We start from the raw sequence: 18,864 nt of genomic DNA on the forward strand, positions 1-18,864 counted from the left end.
TTTCTTCTAGACCCAGAAAACTAGGTAGAAAAATTTACCAGTGATTTTCCACTGAAACCTTTCCCTGGCAGTAGAATCATACTGAATATGCTAGACAGCTTTTTTTAATGACCAAACTTGCAATTTTGGGGATAATTTTTTCAATTTCAGAGATAATCTAAATTCTGGCAAACTCATTGGTTCTGACTAAATACTTCTTCCATAACTCTCTTCTCCATTAAAACGTTCAGAAAGTTTTTCTTACTGCTTAGCTTGGAGTCCTGAACTTTTTTTGAAGTCATTATTTGATGGCAGAGCCATGGTTGCTTATTGAGCTGTCTACCAAAAAATGTGTTCTACTACTACCTATGGCTGAATTTTTGAAATAGCAGAAGGATTTCTTCTGATTACGTTGAAGTCAGCTGTTCTCTGAAACTCTGGTAGTTTGCAGAGTCAAGTATTTTGATTTTCAAAAAAATTTAACAGAATCTAATGGAATATTAAGAATTAGCATTGGAATGGTAAATTTTGGCTGCCAGGAACCAGGTTTTCTGTACAAGTATTTAATCCTGTTTGCTCATGATATTTTCTGTTTATAGTAGAATAAATTTTGAGTCACTATCAAGGGTAAGAGACTATGGACTGACTCAGAGAGCTTCATGCTGCCCAGTAATGTTTAGGCCAGTCAAGTGCATTATTTATGAGTAAAAACCTAGCCAGCTTAAAGACTTTTTATACACAAAAACTTTATAAAAATGGAGGAATTGGCTTTTCAAATTAAGCATTCCCTCCCTCCCTCCACCTAATAAGACCTAAATTACGTCTGCCTTCAAGTCATGTTGATACATTCCATACTTATAAACTTAAGCAGTGATCAATTGAAGGTGGGCAAATTTTCCATTGTCATTAAAAAGTACAATATTGTTTTCTAACAAGTGAAAGGAAGACAGTAAAATTCGTGGTATTACTAAAGAAAAGAATAGTAGTCAGAAGCAAAAGCATGAATAAGATAATTCAAATAAGTAATGTAAGTACAGGTGTTTTCTGTGGTAATGTTTAAAAAATCTTAAATCACTTGGAAGAAACAGAATCTTTGTGTTTCAGAACGAAGGGATTTATTACAAATTCATTTCCTAAGGAGAGGAATTTGTTGGCTAAGCATGCAAGAGAATAATGTAGTAGTAACTGATGGAAAAATGTGTAATAGCAAATATAAAATACAGTATAGGGAGAGAAATTCTAATAATAAAAGGGCATGTTTCCTTAGTTTTATGCATTATTTTAACTTTCAGTCTTCTTTACAGTGGAATTCATTCAAAAAGCAGAATATACTTGTAAATCTTCCAATAAGTACCCATCAAAAAGACAAAACCAATTTTTTTTCTCTCATGGGTATGCATGCACTGTGTACAGGAAATATTGAAAACAACAAATGTAAAAAATGTATTATCCTCTGTGATGGAGAAAAGCAGCTATATTTCTTCCAAGACTAATATTCTCTTTATTTAATATTTTCCTCCTCCAGTTTAATCACATCATGATACACCAAGATTTTTTTGCTAGTTTTAATTTTTTTTAATGAGTTTTGAAAATTTTTTTTCATATTTACCTGTACATATTTGCTAATAATGAGGAGTATTCTCATCCTTAACTCCACCCCAAATGCATAATGAATTAATTCTGAGTATGTTCCCTGTGGTTTAAGAGCTCTGCAGACATCACGCTGTTTTGCCCCTGTACTTCAGAGTATGCTTGGTATTTGTCTGTGTACTACAGGGACAAAATCCTGAGGTTATGCTTTCCCTGACACCCAGCAGAAGAAAAAAGGTGTATTTGGTCCCTTCTCACTGGGAATGCTGTAGTAGCCCTGCTGTCTCTGGCAAGAGAAGTTTGCATGTTCAGGCAGGTCTCTGGTAGGTTCCATGGCAGAGTTTTCTTGTAAGCTGTCACTGACTGGCAAGGATTAGTAACAATAAAAAGTAGAAGCAGGATGAAGTAATTTTGTCTGAGCTCATTCATGATTTGCTTTCCTTGATTTGTATTTTAAAATAAAATAATGTAGCAGGAAAAAAAGTCACATTCATTTATTTTGGCCATACCTGGTGAAATCCATTCTGCATCTGTAAAGCTCGAGTCTTCCATTGCTATTAGACAAAAAAAAAATACAGTAATTTTTGTAAAGTATGCCCTTCCAGTGTTTATGGCTGCTTTGAAAAATGAAATTTGTATATTTTTTTATGCCCTGGCACTAGATCCTGTGGAGGCCTCTGGAATCCTTTGGCCTGTCTCCATCCTATCATTCTGCTGACAAAAACGCTTTGCCTTATGAGGTACCAAAGGGCCCCCGTTCATTAGCACTGCTTGCCCTTGTCTACTTGGTTGCCTTTTTTCATTGTTTTTCCAAAGACAGCCTAAGGGAACTAAGCTAACATGCAGAATTTGTAAAAGAATTGTAGCAGACTGAAGTATGTTAATTTGCGGAGGGTTTCATAAGCAGAAGAATCCAAAGACATGACTTCTATTGATTTGAGTGTCACCTTTCCTGTGTACATTGTCTGATAAAGCTTCATCAAATGCTCCAGCTTTTCCCTGAGTAGGGGAGAATTAGTAGAATTTATCTTCTCTTTTGAGCTTTCTGTTTTCATTATAGTTACAGTTAATGATCTATATGGGAAATTGGCAAAAACTAGTATCGTGGGGAAAAATTGGAAGACAGTGAGCAAAATTAGGAGCCAACATACTCCTTTCACTTTAGGAAAGATTAAAAGTTACAGTGTGAAAAGAGCTGGGGTGTTTAAATCATGATGACTGAAGGCAGGTGCAGATGTTTTGCTTTAATGAGTTATTGCTCCAGCAGTTGCTGGTCCTCAGTTGCAACTTAAGTGCTGAAGGTGATTTGATAAACCCATAGACTTTGGGAAGTGGAAACATGAAAATGTTGTGTGTGGCATCTCTCCTATATGGAAAATAACTTTCAAGCAAGGGGTAGTAGCAAGTCAAGGCTGCTTGTACTACTAAATCAGTACAGCTTCTTCATGATTGCATGTTCATGTCTTTAATTTTTCACTGGCTTCTTCAGTGATTTGAGAAATAAAAGCAGATTGGGTTTTTTGGGATCCACCCTCATTTATCATATCATTATATTTATATCAAAGAACTATTTCTACATTATTTCTTTTGAAGACATAGTGAAAACCTAGTGAAAGTCCTAGTGTGAAGTATTTTCAATGTGTTGTAAAGCTAGCTGTCCCATTAATTTATTATATATATTGTAGACCAAAACTCATACAGTTCTCAATTTAAAAATGTAAGAAAAAATCACTTCTGCATATATTTGCTATGTATTCAGATAAGTACATGTTACCTCTCTGAATCATTCCTGGTTATTTTTCTTACTTTCATTTTGAAAATTATATTCTTTCTTCATATTTAGTTTTATTCCTCATCTGTTAACTGTTTACCTTGCTGAAACCAGCATGTAATGATCTTATTTCAGTTTTTTACATTATTTTTACTGAGGTTAAACAGTTAAAACACTGATAATATTACAGAATTTTTGGTATTAATGAACCCTGTCTTATTCTGCTAATGGAATATAAATATCTAAAACCAAGTAGCATGAGAGACCTAAAAATGAAGAGTTAACAAGATGTTACAAAAAAAATTGTTCATGTTAACAAAAAAAAAATCTTCATTAGATGTTTCCAAAGCTTTGAGCTGTTTTGCTTCAAGATTTTTTAGGCAGTGCAATATAGTAAAAAGAAATACATATATATATCTAAGTATCATAATTTGCTTTGATAAACTGACATAAATTTTTGGTATTTTTCTTTGCCCAGGGAAATTACCGCTTCATGAAACTTTTGCTGGCTCGTAGAGGGAACTGGATGCAGAAGGACTTAGAGGATATGACACCATTGCATTTAACTACACGTCACAAAAGTCCAAAATGTTTAGCTTTGTTGTTAAAACATATGGCACCTGGAGAAGTGGATACCCAGGACAGAAACAAGGTACTGCTTATTTGAAGACAACTGCTTATTTTACAACTGCTTATTTTAAGATTTGTAGCAACTTTAAAAATTGGTTTTACATCAAGCAGTTGTGCTCAAAAAATTGTTTGTCATAAACTTTTTCTAGGTCTTCAAAGTAGAAATATTAATATTTTCCTGATGTTAATGATGTCAAAGTTCATTGCACTGGCTCCACTGACATTCTTCTTGAGAGCAGTTACAACAATAGAGGATTCAAAACCCATCCAAGTCTTTCTGTACCATTGTGATCCTTGTTAGAGTCTGGATAGCATGTGCTTATGTTGCTTTTCTGCCTTTGGAAAACCTCACATTTAGAATCTTGTAATGATAAGAGTCACTAGAAAACTGCCTATAATTGGAGCAGTCATTCTGGAGAAGTCATGCTGACTTCATGACCATGCTAATTAATTAGCAAAGGTATGGATAAACCAGCCAAAACCATTTAGCAACCTTGTCTGTTCAGCAGATTTCCAAGCCAGTATTTAAAGCACTGCCAGATTCCCCACAAAACATGGAGCACTTTTCTCCCGGCTCATGTCATGAGTAGTCACAGTAGAAAAATGGAATTCAGGTTGGTGAAAGATGATCTCAGGCACAGAGTCCAACCTGCCTGATCATGTTGGGCACGTGGCTTTTTCACTTTCCTTGCTGCAACTGTGCACATCAAAATTGTCAAATACAATTCCTGAACATGAGGGAGAACAAGTGTCCTTTCCATCTGCTTCCATGTCAGTAACTGACTGAAACTGGTTGTAGGTGAGAGAAGTCAGTGAACCAAGGCCATGTTGGCCTTCTGGTAACCAAAACTTTCTGCTTTCATTGCAACTGCCAGTTTCCAGGAACCCTGGTCAGCTCCATTTAATAAATAACACTCACTGATTTAGTGCAAATTTTTACTGGTACAAGGCTGTGGTGGCACTTTGCGGAGCCCTTCTTCAGTGAGTGACCAACAGAAAAAAAGGCTGTGATATCTTATTGTTGTTACCACGGTACTGAGCTAACAGTTGGCAGCAAGGAACACAAATAGTCTCCTTTTTGCCTTCTTCCTTCACAGAGGAGTTAAGGATATGATGGTGAACTTACAAATTCCGTGTCACTGTTTCAGGATGCTAATACAGGGTATTGTACCTCAATACACAATGTCCTGCAGGAGTTATTTCTCTGTTGCCAATTGAAGCACCAGGTAATGTTTAGTAGGGGTGAGGGGGTAAGAGAGCTGGGGAAAAAAAATCATTCTTTATCTTATAACTCTCTGTTACTTGGCAGCTGGGAGAGGTGTGTCTGGTAAATGAAATACTTGTTAATATGCCAATGTTTTGCTGGTGAAGAAACCCCCACACGTTGGTTTGCTTATGTAGTTATGAATGTTGATAAGGCCTGTGAAAAAGCTGTTGGCAGTCAGGAATTGGCAGTAGGAGCGTGGATTGCCTTTTGAAGTTTTATTGGTCTGCCATTGGACATTAGATTCACTAATATTCAGCCTCAGAATTCTGAGTTATCCCAGACAGTAAAGTCAAAACCTTAGTTCAAGATGGATCCGAGTCCAGTGTCAGCATACAGTGTCACCTTCCCCTAGTGAAAAGTAGTCCCTGTCAATTTGTGTTATCCCAACAGAGTCTGAAATTTGAGAGGGACCACACTAATCACTGCAGTTGTTCTGTAGTGCAGCTCGGGGGCTGAGGCCTGGTTCAGATCATTCTGGCTTGGATGTCATTGCTTAATACCAAGCACAGATATTTTCTCTAGGTCTGAACTGCTGCACCAAATAGCCATCAGGGCAGTGCTAAGTGGCATGAACATTTTTCTCTTGCCATAGTCCAACAAATCTTCATAAAAAGTAGTCTCCTAGCAGAGATACTTATGTTCCAAGCATAAGGGCTTCTCAGTTTGGATCTCCTCTAAGGTGGTGCAGCTTAGACTTGACTCAGACCTCAGTAGGTGTGTGATTATCTGCTCTTATTAAAGTAAAGAGCCCTTTGTTTAAAGCCTATTTTCATAGATTTTCAGTTGTCAGCCACCCCAGGTACATGTGCTCAGTTTTTTGTCAGTCCACTTTATTGAAGTGCAACAAATGCTTGCTTATTTACCTGTTGTTTAAATCTGGTTTTAGCCAACTTTAATTTTCATGTTTCAACAATTTTTCAATGTGTTGAAAAAGGTTGTGAAAATTATATTGCAGCAAACTGCGTTGCATTGGAGTGCCTACTACAACAACCCAGAGCATGTGAAACTTCTCATCAAACATGATTCAAATATTGGTATTCCTGATATTGAAGGAAAAATCCCACTTCACTGGGCAGCTAACAACAAGGACCCTAGTGCAATCCACACGGTGAAATGTATTCTGGTAAGAAAGTCTGCAATATATAACACTTTGTGTACTTAATATTTTCCTCCGATATAAATATTTTTTTATTCTCTTAGCATTTCTCATTTTGGTCCACTGACTCTTTGAGAATGAAATAATTTGCTTTTCCTAACATCCAGAACTTTGTAAGAAATAATCCTAAAAATTTTTGCTGTCTCAAAAAGTGTTCGAGTTCTATGGGTGAATGTCTTTGCTCTAAGTCTTGTAAGGGGGGGAGGAAAGACTTAAAAGTTTTCATGGATAAAATGGCCAGTCATATTGCTCATTTCACTTGCATTTTGCACACTGATTTATTTGTTATGTGTCTTTCCTTCATTATTTGACAGTTTATATCTAGTTATCTGTACTGAAAATTTTAGTTTAATTTGGTTTTTCAGGTTAGAATTCTGGGAAATATTTGATCAATTGTCAGTCAGCCCACAATCAGTTTGCTGAGAGATTTTCAACATGATTTTTTGTGTATGAATTTAATACTGTTTCCTTGATAGCATATTTTCTCTTTCTGCAATATCTGAGTTTATCTTCTGCAATGAAAGTTATAATGGGTACAATGAAATCATATGCTCAGCTTGATTTTTACCTTGATTTTTATTTTGTGAAAATTTCTGAGCTTCACTAACATGGAAAGATACAGAAGTCTCAATTTAAATTTTCTGTCACATTAGAACAATCTTCCTGTATCTTTGTCTTTCAAAGGTCTTTCAGAAGTAGGCACATGATGATTGTGCTTTAACTACAAGGACTTGTGTGTCTGTCTGCCTGATTAGCTGCTAAGCTGAGAACTTAAATATGAAAATGAAAACTTTCTTTGCTTTTCTCAAATCTCACTGACAATCTTACAGTTACTGATACATTTTTTACTATAAAAAATAGTTTTAGAGAAGTTTCCAGCATCAAAGAGCTTGAATTTCTGTAATACTGCTCTTTATTCAATGTATTTGTAATTTGTATTCAGCTGTGAAACAATTTGTTAGAAACACAATTTTGTCACAAACTTTGAATTTGTATCTGCTTTTCTGCCACACTGGGGAAGTAAACTTGCTGCAAAATACATATAGATCTTTGTATTTAAGTACAGACTTTTTCAAACATTGGGTAGTCAAAAGACAAATATTTTTTAAAGTTGTGCGTGTTGGGCTCAGACAAGAGCCTCAAACCCACACAGCCACTCACTCACCTGCCCTCTTTCAAGGCAGACAAAATAGAAGGATGGCAAGAAGTCTTGTGGATGAAGATAATGCCAGCCCAGTACAGAAAGGAAGCGCTGCATGCAGAAAAAGAAATTTATTCACTCTTCCCATCAGCAGGCAGATTTTGCCACTTCTGTCAAAATGCAAAAAAAGCTTCAGCGTGCTTAATCGTGCTTGGGAAAACAAATGGTGTAGCCATGAACATCCTTCCTGCCCTCCCCTGTCCCTAAGGTTTTTTGCTTAGCCTGATACTGCATGGTATGATGTATTGCTTGAGTCAGTTTGTGTCAAAGGTCCCAGCTGTGTGCTGTCACAGTCTCTTATCCACCCTCAGCCCATTTACTGGGGTAAGCAGGGGAGCAGGATGTGAAAAAGAGGAATCCATGCTATTCCACAATAGCCAAAACATGGGTGTGTTATCAACAGTTTTAATCACAAATACAAATCCAGCTGCTGCAAGGAAAATTAACTCCATCTCAGAGAGATGTACTACAAAATGTCAAAAATACTTGTCTCTTTACTGAAAGTATTCTCAGAGATTCTCTTTAGGTAATCCAGAATCACGATCATGTCCAGGATTTTTGGAGGACTTTTTTGGTCTGTGTTAGTAGTTGTTTTTTTTTTAAATCTGACAATTAAAAGAATCAGAGAATAGTTTGAGTTGGTAGGAAACTTTTTAAGGTCATCTAATTTAACCACCCTGCCATGGGCAGGGACATCTTCAACTACATCAGGTGGCTCAGGGCCCTGTCCAGCCCTGGGAACTCTTCCAGGACTGAGGAATCCACAGCTTCTCTGGGCAACCTGTTCCAGTGCCTCACCACCCTCACGGTAGAATTTCTTCCTAATATCCAGTCTAAAGCTACTCTCAGTTTAAAATCATTCCCCCTTGTCCTGTCACTACATGCCCTTGTAAATATCCTTCTCCAGGTTTCTTGTAGGCCCCCTTTAGGTACTGGAAGGCTGCTGTAAGGTCTCCCTGGAGCTTTCTCTTCTGCGTGTGAGAACTCTCTCAGCCTTTCTGTACAGGAGAGGTGCTCCATCCTCTAATGATCTTGGTGGCCTCCTCTGGACTCACTCCACCAGGTTTGATATCTTCCCTGTGCTGGGCACCCCAGAGCTGGATGAAGTACTCCAAGTGGAGTCTCAGGAGAGCAGAACAGAGGAGCAGAATCCTTACTCTCTCATGTCCAGCCTCTCATCCTTTACCCAGCACCCCCAAGCCCTTCCTGGCAGAGCTGCTCTTGGTCTGTTCATCCCCCAGCCTGTGTTAGTGCTAGGGTGGCCCTGACCCAGGTGCAGCACCTTGCACTCAGCATCATTGAACTTCATGAGTTTCCCATGGCCAACTTCTACTTCTTGAGCTTGGCCAGGTTCCCCCGGATGGTATCCCATCCTTCAGGCTTGTCAGCTGCACCACTCAGCTTGGTGTCACCTGCAGACTTGCTGAGGGTGCACTCAATCCCTTCACCTGTGTCATTAATGAGTGCATTACATCTCACTGGTCCCAGCACAGCCTCCTGAGGGACATCTCCATTTTCCATTGGGACATTGAGACAGTGACTGCTGCTCTGAATGCAACTGTCCAACCAATTTCTTATCCATCAAACAGTCCACCCATCAAATCTCTCCAATTTTAGACAAGGACACTGTGGGGGACTGCATCAAAGGCTTTGCAGCAGTCCAGAACAGTAATATCCATAGCCATTCCACTGGTGTAGTCACTCCATCATAGAAGGCCACTGGGTTGGTCAGGCAGGGCTTGGTGACCACCAGGTCCAGTGACACATTCCCTCTGTTAGGGCTGTCTGTCACCTGTCTTGAGAAGTTATCCTCCATTCATCCCATCCTCGATTCCCTGTAGCTCACCGTGCTGCTTCTCTGCAAATGACAAGGTGGTTAAAGCTCCCCTGCAGGACAAGAGCCTCCAGCACAATGCCTCCTGCAGCTGGAGCAAGAAGGCTTTGTAGGGAGGCTCCCCTTGGTCAGGCAGCCTGTAGTAGATACTGACCACAGGGTCCCCTTTATTGCCCTGGTCTCTGATTCCTGCCTACAGGCTTTCTACCTGCTCATGGCTGTTCTCCAGGGACAGCACGTTGCACTTTATCCATCTATTGTAGAGAGCAATCCCTTTGACCCTCCTTCCTGTCCTGTCCCTTCTGAGCAGCCTGTAGCCACACACCAGCCATGGATTCATCCCACCAAGTTTCAGTAGTGGCAGCTGGGTCATGGCTTTCTTCTGAAGGCTTCCAACTCCTCCTGTTGGTTGCTCATGCTGGGTGCAGAGGTATAGAGGCACTTTGGGCTGAAAAGAGTGTATTCGTGATTTCATCTAGGCTTTTTTATGCATCAGCTTAATTGTTTGTATTGCAATTAGTTACATCTATATGTCCTTAATAATGGAGTAAGTGAATAACAAGTTTAAATGGAAAAGTAATTTAGCTATGCTGTAAAGTTGATGATAGAATAATATTGTTATTAGTACTCAATCGGTTGACTGAATTTTTTGTTGAGTATAAATATCTTCTTGTGCTGGTGGTAGTGCCCTGAGTTTAATTCTGTAGTGACAGCTTCTTTCCAAATTGAAGTGTTTTTCTTACTTGTCTTGAAGTGACAGAGCTTCATAGCACAGACACAGCAGAGCTCACAGTCTTCCCCTCCTTTCTTAGCTGCTTTTTGCCATATGACTCAGTTCCAAGGCTATTGTCTAAGCATCATGTTTGATTCTCAGTCCTCTCTAGGTCTTCTAACTTTACAGTTTTTCACATTCCACATTGTATTTCTAATGGATGTACCCATAGAGTGAAAATTTCTTTCATCTTGTGTCTTAACATATAATTGCATTTTTAAGTTTGCAAAAACAGTCTTGTGGTGATAGCAGTATAAAAGGCAAGTGTCTGTGTCACTGTTGCTTCTCCATTTTTAATCACATCCAACCAAACCATTTCACTTTGCTTTCTCTAAGCACTGTGCCATTGCCCAGGCAGCAGTGAGGTATCAGTGTCTGCTTCCAGACTGCCTTTGGTGCCTGCTGGCCAAATTACAAAAAACAACACTGCTCTTGTTTCTCTCTTGTTGTCTTTAACACTGTGGAAGAATTCCCCAGAAAATTATTTTTTCTCTAGTATCCCACTTTGAATTCTCCAGTGCTGCTTTACAAAAACTTGACAAGAGTTTAGCTACTGGTTTTATTGAGACCACAGTCTATGGTACTGAAAAATACTGTCTTGTTTTTCTGTGCTCTGCCCTTTGGGTGTGACCAAATATTGTCTTCTGTTTATAAATTCTTAAAATTAAGGATCATCTTTCTGTTTGTATTTGTATAGTACATAGTCCATTGGTATTGTCAAAATAAACAATTATGAAAAGAGCTCAGCTGAATGCTGAGAAAGTAGCTTGGGTATGCAGGGGTGACAGCTGGGCACAAATTGGTTATATCTGATATTGAAATCCATGAAATACAGCCAAAACAGAACTCAATGTATGGAGAAAGTAAACATGTGAAGTTGAGAGAAACCCTAATCTGGAGATCCTGTCATGGTCAGCTTCCTTTTCCACCTTTCCAGATTGTGCTTGTTTACGTGAAAACCGTTGGGAAGATTTAAGGAGAAAAGAACAGCATAAGGTTCCATTATTATGATGGAAGCAACTGCTTAGTACTCTCTGTCTATTTTGTATCTCTTCTCTTTATTTATTCTTCATGGTAAGAGGCATGACATTTGTTTATACCACACTTTCCATTATTGCCTACGATTCCATTGTTCTAATTGCCACAGAAAAATGCTTAGCTTCTGTTTCTTCTCTGTATTGTGCTTAAAATATTAATACAGTATGACAGTTTAATTATAGCTAACCAAACCCACTTAAAATCTAAAGACATTATACTCATGAATGTAGGCAGAAACAGACCTAGAAAATTTTAATTTAGGTGGCCAAAAAATTCAAAACACATGAATACTTTTAGATTAGAATATAAATAGTGGCTTTGTCACTGGAGAATTTTTACCATTTTGCAAAAGTACTGCTTTTGAGTATGGGGATATTTCTTGGCAACGTCAATGACTTTAAGCCAGGAGTTTTAGGATTCATTTATTTAGGATGTTGTTGTGCTTCTGGAAGGCTTGAAAATTAGCTGTCAGGACTACATCAGCAAATTATGAGTGAAGAAGCATTTGTTTTCTTGTTTGTCCATTTTGTTCAAACACATTTTCCTCTGGTGGACTTAGAATTTCAGCAATAACTTCTGTGCCTATCATAATTCATGTTTAGCCGTTCTTAAAAGTGATTCTCATAAAATGAATTTTTGCAGTAGGCTCTATGCTCCCCCTGCTGAGCTCTATGAATAGACAAAAAGTAAGCATATTATCAGTTAGCTTTCTCTTCAGAATTATTTAAGTCAGGGAACATCACACAAGTTTTCACTGTAGTGGTTCAGGTAAATGCTTTTGAATGCTTTTCAAAAGAACTGTTATGCAGGCTTTTATTATTGTGGTTTGTGCGTGTAACAATGTTAAGTTTGATTCCATTTTTAGTTGAGAGTCATAATTATCAATTTTTTTATGTTTTTAATAGATTATTTGTTATTGTACTGGTGACTACATATGTTAGTGAACTCCAGTATGTTTTAAGTATGTTAATTTTTGACTCTAACAAAGCATGGCTGACAGTACTGATACCTAATCTAAAACTGATGACGTTTTTTGTCTGAGATGGGCAGCTTAATTAGCATTTAATTAGCATTGGCAGATGTTATTACTCAGATACTGTACATCATCTTTGAAAAGGCATGGAGAACAGGAAAGGTGCCTGAGGACTGGAAGAAAGCCAGTGTGACTCCAGTGTCTTGAGAAAGGGCCAGAAGGACAACCCAGGAAACCGCAGGTATCAGTCAATCCCTGAAAAGGTGATGGAACAGCTCCTCCTGGATGTTATCTCTAAGCATGTGAAGGAAAATAAGGTTGTCAGTAGTCAGCATGGATTCACAAGGGGAATTCATGTTTGACCGGTAAGAGAGCCTTCTGTGATGGCAGGACTGGCAGGGGAGATGAGGGAAGATCAGTGGGTGTTGCCTGCCTGACTTCAGCAAGGCTTTTGGCACTGTCCCCCACAGCATTGTCATAGGTGAGCTCGAGGAGGGTGCGCTCTCTGAGTGGGCAGTGGCTGGGTTGAGGATGGCTGGATGTCAGAGCTCAGGGGCACAGAGCCTGGTTGCAGGTCTGTATGTAGAAGTGTTCACCAGAGGTCAGTACTGGGCCCAGTCTTTTCCCATTTATTTGCTAATAACCTGGATGAAGGGAAGGACTGTACCCTCAGCAGGTTTGCTGATGATGTAAAACTGGCAGGAGTGGCTGATACAGCACCATGGTGTGCTGCCAGTCAGTGGGACCTGGACTGGGCAGAGAACTGGGCAGAGAGCAGTCTCATCTAAGCTCAACAAGGGCGAATAGAGAGTCCTGCACGGGGGGAGGAACCATACTGTGTGCCAGTAGAAGGACCTGGGGCTCCTGAGGCACAACAGGCTGTCCATGAGGCACCAGTGTGCCCTGCTGGCCAAGAAGGCCATTGGTACCCTGGGGTGCATTAGGAAGAGCATTTCCAGCAGGTTGAGGAAGGTGATCTAGTGAGGATCAACCTAGGGATCAACCCTAGTGAGGCAGCATCTGAAATGCTGTGTCCAGTCCTGGGCTCCCCAGTTCAAGAAAGACCAGGAGTGAGTGGGGAGGTTCCAGCTAAGTGCTATGAAGAGGAAGGATCTGGAGCAGTCAGCTGGGACCAGTCAGCCTGGAAAAGACTGAGAGGGGATCTTATCAATGAGAAATACCTTAAGTGTGGATGTCAAGAGGATAGAGCCAGACACTTTTCAGTGGTGCTCAACAACAGGATAAGGGGCAATGGGTACAAACTGAAACATGGAATTCCCATTTGGATATGAAGGAAAGCATCTTTACTGAGATGAAAAGCGACTGAACACTGGAACAAGCTGTCTAGAGAGGTTGTGGAGTCTTCTTCTCAAGAGATATTTGAAACCCATCTGGACTTAATTCCGTGCAACCTGCTGTGGTTGAACCTTTTGTAGTAGGGGGTTGGATTACATGATCTCCAGTGATCCTTTCCAACACCAGCCATTCTGTGATTTACATACAGTGTGCAGAGTATGTAGCTCCTTAGATCTAGGAAACTTACATTAACCAAATAGTAGGAGGTTTAACTTGGCACTGCAAGAAAGCAAATAGTAAGAAACAAAGAATCAGAGCATTGCAGAATTGAAGTTACTACTGCTGTGTTAACTTAGCCAGATTGCACTTAAAAAATATAGTGGAATATGACTCTAAGTGTTTGAAGGGTTTTGAGGATTTATTTATCCATTACATAGAAAATACAGATTGTACAACTTTGGTCAATTAGTATTTGCGTAGAAACCATAATTCTGGAATTTCCTTTCTTCTTCTTGATTTATTGTTCTCAATGTTAGATATTTGTTTTCTGCGTAATAGTTACTACACATCAAGTAATGCAAATGCAAGTGATTCTACAGCCAATTTGTGAACCTAGTGGAGTCCAAAGGAAAGATTGCAGTTAGTTTAGTGAGAAAGGGGTCAGGAACTTGCTTTAACAGTTAACAAGCTGCACTTACCACAATTCCTTGCTCCTCTTTCATAAATGTATTGTGATATATAGTGTGGCTCTGTATTTTTAGGATTGCTTTTCTCACTTATTATGAGTTAAAATCCCCTCTAGTGTTGGAAGTTAAAAATCTCAGGACTACATTCCCTTTTAATTCTGCACAGGGTTCCCCTGACTTAACTGATTTGTTCTGAATTCTTGGAGACAGAAAAGCAGACTCACTCCCTCTGGTTTACTTTAACTCTTGTTTTGACAATCTGCTTCTACTCTAGATGTTTAGTGTCCTGCTTCCTGAGTTTCTACTCTATTATTGTTTAGCACATTTTTTAGTAATTTTTTTTTTTTCAGAAAAGTGATATTTAAAGTTTGTGTTTCATGGGTGTTTTTAATATTTGCTATTTGAAGATCTCTCAGATGCTAAGATGATGTTCATTTGTACCTGTTCTGCTCTTCTGCCTGAAAAAGAAAGTCAGGAAGAGAAATCTGTAGAGAAAAACATTTGAGAGATTAAATTTTCACAATACAAAGCTATATAGCTAGGGACCTTATGTGAAAGTAATTTAGCATCTTTTTTAAGGAAAGGTGATGAAAAGTCAAGTAGTATTTATTAATGCCTGTGTTACATGATTAAGTGACTAATCATGAAACTTTAGAAGAGTTTTAAAATTCAAAATTAAGCCCATTAGAAGTAGATGCATTATTACAAGTACTGTCTCACTTCTATCCTGTCAGCTAGAGATGTAGACATCTCCTTTGGAAATACTTCAGGGGTATAAAACACTAGAAAAATATTATAGCAAAAGTCATAAAAGTAATTTGTGTAAAAATTTGGAAATGTTGTTGGAGAAAATCTGAAGATAAATATATGTCATTTTCAACTTGTAAATCATGTAAGAATTTCTAGTTATTTTCATAAGAGCCAGAGTTAATCTTGTAAAGATCTGTTTAAGGAACCACGTGCACAGCAGACTGGTAAAACTATGAGGTATGTACCAGAAATCTGGTCTCGTACAGTAATTAAGTATAAAAAAGCATTCCATAAGAAATACTTAAAAGTATTTCTTTCAATATATATATTGAAAGAAATACTATATTGTAGCAAAAGCATTTGGTTGTAGAGCTACATTATACTGAACAAGGACAGTGTATCTCTCTGAAAAAGCGCCTGTCAAGATTGTATAAGTTTTCTTTTAAATTTAAATATTCTTCAAATTTTGTTGTTTCTTTTATATTTGAAGGAAGCTGCACCTACAGAATCTCTGCTGAACTGGCAAGACTATGAAGGACGAACTCCTCTTCATTTTGCTGTTGCAGATGGGAATGTGGCAGTTGTGGATGTCCTGACCTCCTATGAAGGCTGCAATGTGACATCTTATGACAACTTGTTTCGAACTCCCCTCTACTGGGCAGCCTTACTTGGTAAACTGGACAGTGCTGAAGTCACTTAGTCATGAATTAACTGTGCTGTTTAATCTTTGTCTCTGATTTTTATTTAATTCCAGCTGGCAGTATGATAACTCATCTCTTAGAGCAGTAAGAGTTTCTGCTCAACAAGGATTAGAAGTTGGTGTGTAGAGTGCTTATTTTAGCTTCAGATTCTGCAAAGCATTGTGCAATGCATCCCTTCACCGGGTTATATATGCTGGTGATTTCAATTAGAGTATATTGATATTGTTCTTGCATGTGCAGCTTGGATCATAGGTTAAAAAAACCTATGGTTAAAATGCTCTAGAACAGGGGTGTTTGAAGTGGGGTATGCCCAGCCCAGCATGAAAGCAACACAGTCTATGGGTGTGCATGAAGAAAATATCAGAGTTTATTTTTTAATCTGAAAACATAACTTGACTAATATTTCATATAGAGATTCAAGCTAGTACCCTTGTTTGGCCCATATGTAAAAGGGTCACATGGTGTTTGCAGGGTGCCTGGCGGAGCTGAGCTGCTGCACAATGCAGAGTGGCTGATGGTGGCATCATGAGTCACATGCTCACTTTCAGCCTACTGTGATGTGCTGCAGTTCATGTCTGCCTGGTTAAGCGGATTTATGATTATATTATCTAGTTTTTATTAAACTACCCTTCACAAACTAAATAAGGGGCTTAAGAAGATTCCCACAAACAAAATGCAGATACTCAGATAATGCCAGCGCAAGTAAACAACAAAAAATGGCAGAGTTGACACTTCTAGTGTAAGCTCTTCATCAGACACGCTATGATAATCTAATCAGATCTGACAAGGAGTTTTATTTGTATAGAGTTCTTTTCTGTTTAGATTGTTACCCTGAGACTCAGACACTCTGTAAATTGTAACCTTGCATATTTGAATTTTGATTTGTATTTACAAAAACTGGATCCTTGCAAAGCAAGTTAAAATGTGATTAAATGTAAATAGTCTAAATGCAGGGAAACACAACCCGTAAAATGACAGACAAAAAAATAATATGATTTAGAAAATTTACCTCCTGTTTCCATTCAGGAGGAGAAAATAACCACTGGATAAAAGAATCTTCAAACAGTCTCCCTCCCCTTTTAACTGGCTTCATCCCAATGATCCTTTGGGACACTGCAAAGAATGCCAATATAAGAATCAGAATCAGATGTTCACTGGAGCGGGTTACTGCAACTCTAGTGGCAGTATGCATGTAATTTGATTATGTTTATTAAAACAAAAAAGAGGGAAGGGTGTTCTCAAATTTGTATATATGTAAGGATATTGAATTTTAACAGTGAAATTGTGAAGCATTTTAAATGTCATAGGATCAGCTTTCCAAAGAAATAGTCATTATCACTTGGTTCTGTCCAAGAACCAAAATTTATTGTATTTTGAAATTGATTGTATTTGAGAGAAGTTTTGTCTGTTGGAAAAATGGGCTGTCTAATCAATGTAGAATAAAGGGGGAAGATGTGCCAAGACCTCCAGACTATTTTGTGAACCTGATGAGGTCTCTAGGTGGCATATGCTCTTTGGGAATTTCTGGTAAGTAAATCATGATTAATTTTCAGGGTTATAGTTTTAAGTTGAAGGTAATGTTCTATGTAGGTCTTAAAGAGAGTGAGATGTTACTATATAGGTTAACAACAGGAAATTTAAAGCAATGCCAGGGTGCTGCCACAACTTTTCTTAAATGTGATGGATTGCATGTGGCTGCATCTTAAGGGAATTGCTGCTCCTCTTACCTTTTTTTTTTGTGTAGATAAAAGTCTTACCAGTTACATCTCTGCTAAATGAAAGTACAACAGTACAACAGTAATGACAGTTGTTCTTGACCCCAAGAAATTAGTTTTATTCCTTACATTAATAGTCAAGTGAGATCCACTTATTTCTTTACTGTTGCACCCAAGGCAATGTTTTATTAACTCCCTCAAGCCTTATTCTCATAGATAATTTAGCTAGACCCTGTTCTCATTATGGAGTTAGATTCACTTTTTCTAGTTGTCTGTCCTGAAAGTTCAGGAATCTTTTTTTTTCAGTTTTGGTACTCCTCAAGTTTTTCTGCTAGGATTTCACTCCAAAGCATCTTCTTCCAGTGAACCTCAATTTACATCTTATACTCTTCAGGTGGGACTAGCATAGCAACATTATATCTCTCTTTTTTTAATTGTTTTCTTTGTTGTTGTTGTTGTTGCAGGAAGGGACAGAATAATGTGATGTTCTGTATCCAGCATTCTCTTAATGGCTAACAAGAAAGAGGAACCTTCCTGTACACCCTAAGGCCCCTAGAAAGAAAAAATGCTCACATAACTCTTCATCCTTTTTGAATCAAGTTACCATTTTCTCTCATTTCTGATACTTCTGTACATATAAGGTCTCATTTCACAAAAGAGGGCTTGCCTAGTCCTCCATGTCTTAGGTTTTAAAGAGCTACAGAGCACAACTGTATTGCAGCTTCATTCTGCAACTGTTGGTGTTTTCATTCATCTACTGCTAGCAGGAAGGTTTACCTACCTTTTCACTTGTTCTAAAGTGATTCAAGACAACTGTGCAAAAGTAACAAGCTGCAAAATTGATTGCTTTTCTGACATATGAGGTACTTGAGGTTTTCACCTGTAAAATCAGAGTGGATTTATAGTATTGCTTGAAATACAAAATCATTAAGATACTCTGTAAGCTGCATATGCCGACAGGAACAAGTGTATGAATGGACTGGTTGGTTTTAGTGGCAATATACTGTATTTGTCTTTGTTTTCCTGTCTGTGAAGTGAATATAAAGTTTACCCATCCTCCAAAAGTGTTGTGATTTTAATCTCAAAATATTTTGATCTGTTTTTATGAAGGAGTTGTGTGTGAGCTTGTTTATAGCAGCTGGTAGTAGACTAGCCTCTGATTCTGCTATACATTCTCAGATGACATTTTGGTTAAGTGAAGTGAAGAATTTACACTTGATTTCTGTAAAACAATATGATGTGTGATGAAATTGTCAACATTGATTTAGCTTGTCTTTTAATGCAGATGGACAAATGCTCATCATCGTCAGCCTATGCTCACTTTTCTGTTTCTGACTGACCTGTCACTCAAATGCAGCATCTCAATGGAGTTATTATAAGCTTTTTTGGAAATATTCAACCACTTCATCATGAAGTTAATATCATAGCAATCAGACCAGTTACTGCTGGTTCCTTTATTTAAGGAAAAGCTCTAGTGATTTCTGTTAAAAGAAATTTTGTATTTA

The 18,864-nt window shown here is 38.2% G+C and overlaps 1 protein-coding gene across 1 annotated transcript in view; it reads left to right on the forward strand.

The window, feature by feature from the left end:
* Positions 1-18,864, forward strand: part of INVS (inversin) — an 80,346-nt gene that overhangs the window by 28,588 nt on the left and 32,894 nt on the right. Inside the window, exons 3-5 of the mRNA XM_084211334.1 lie at positions 3,819-3,992; positions 6,193-6,360; positions 15,434-15,614. Coding sequence (XP_084067460.1) covers positions 3,819-3,992; positions 6,193-6,360; positions 15,434-15,614 — 523 coding nt within the window. The remainder of the gene's footprint in view (positions 1-3,818; positions 3,993-6,192; positions 6,361-15,433; positions 15,615-18,864) is intronic.

The sequence above is a fragment of the Fringilla coelebs genome (assembly GCF_963513975.1).
Source record: "Fringilla coelebs genome assembly, chromosome: 1".
In the NCBI taxonomy this organism is placed as follows: domain Eukaryota; kingdom Metazoa; phylum Chordata; class Aves; order Passeriformes; family Fringillidae; genus Fringilla; species Fringilla coelebs.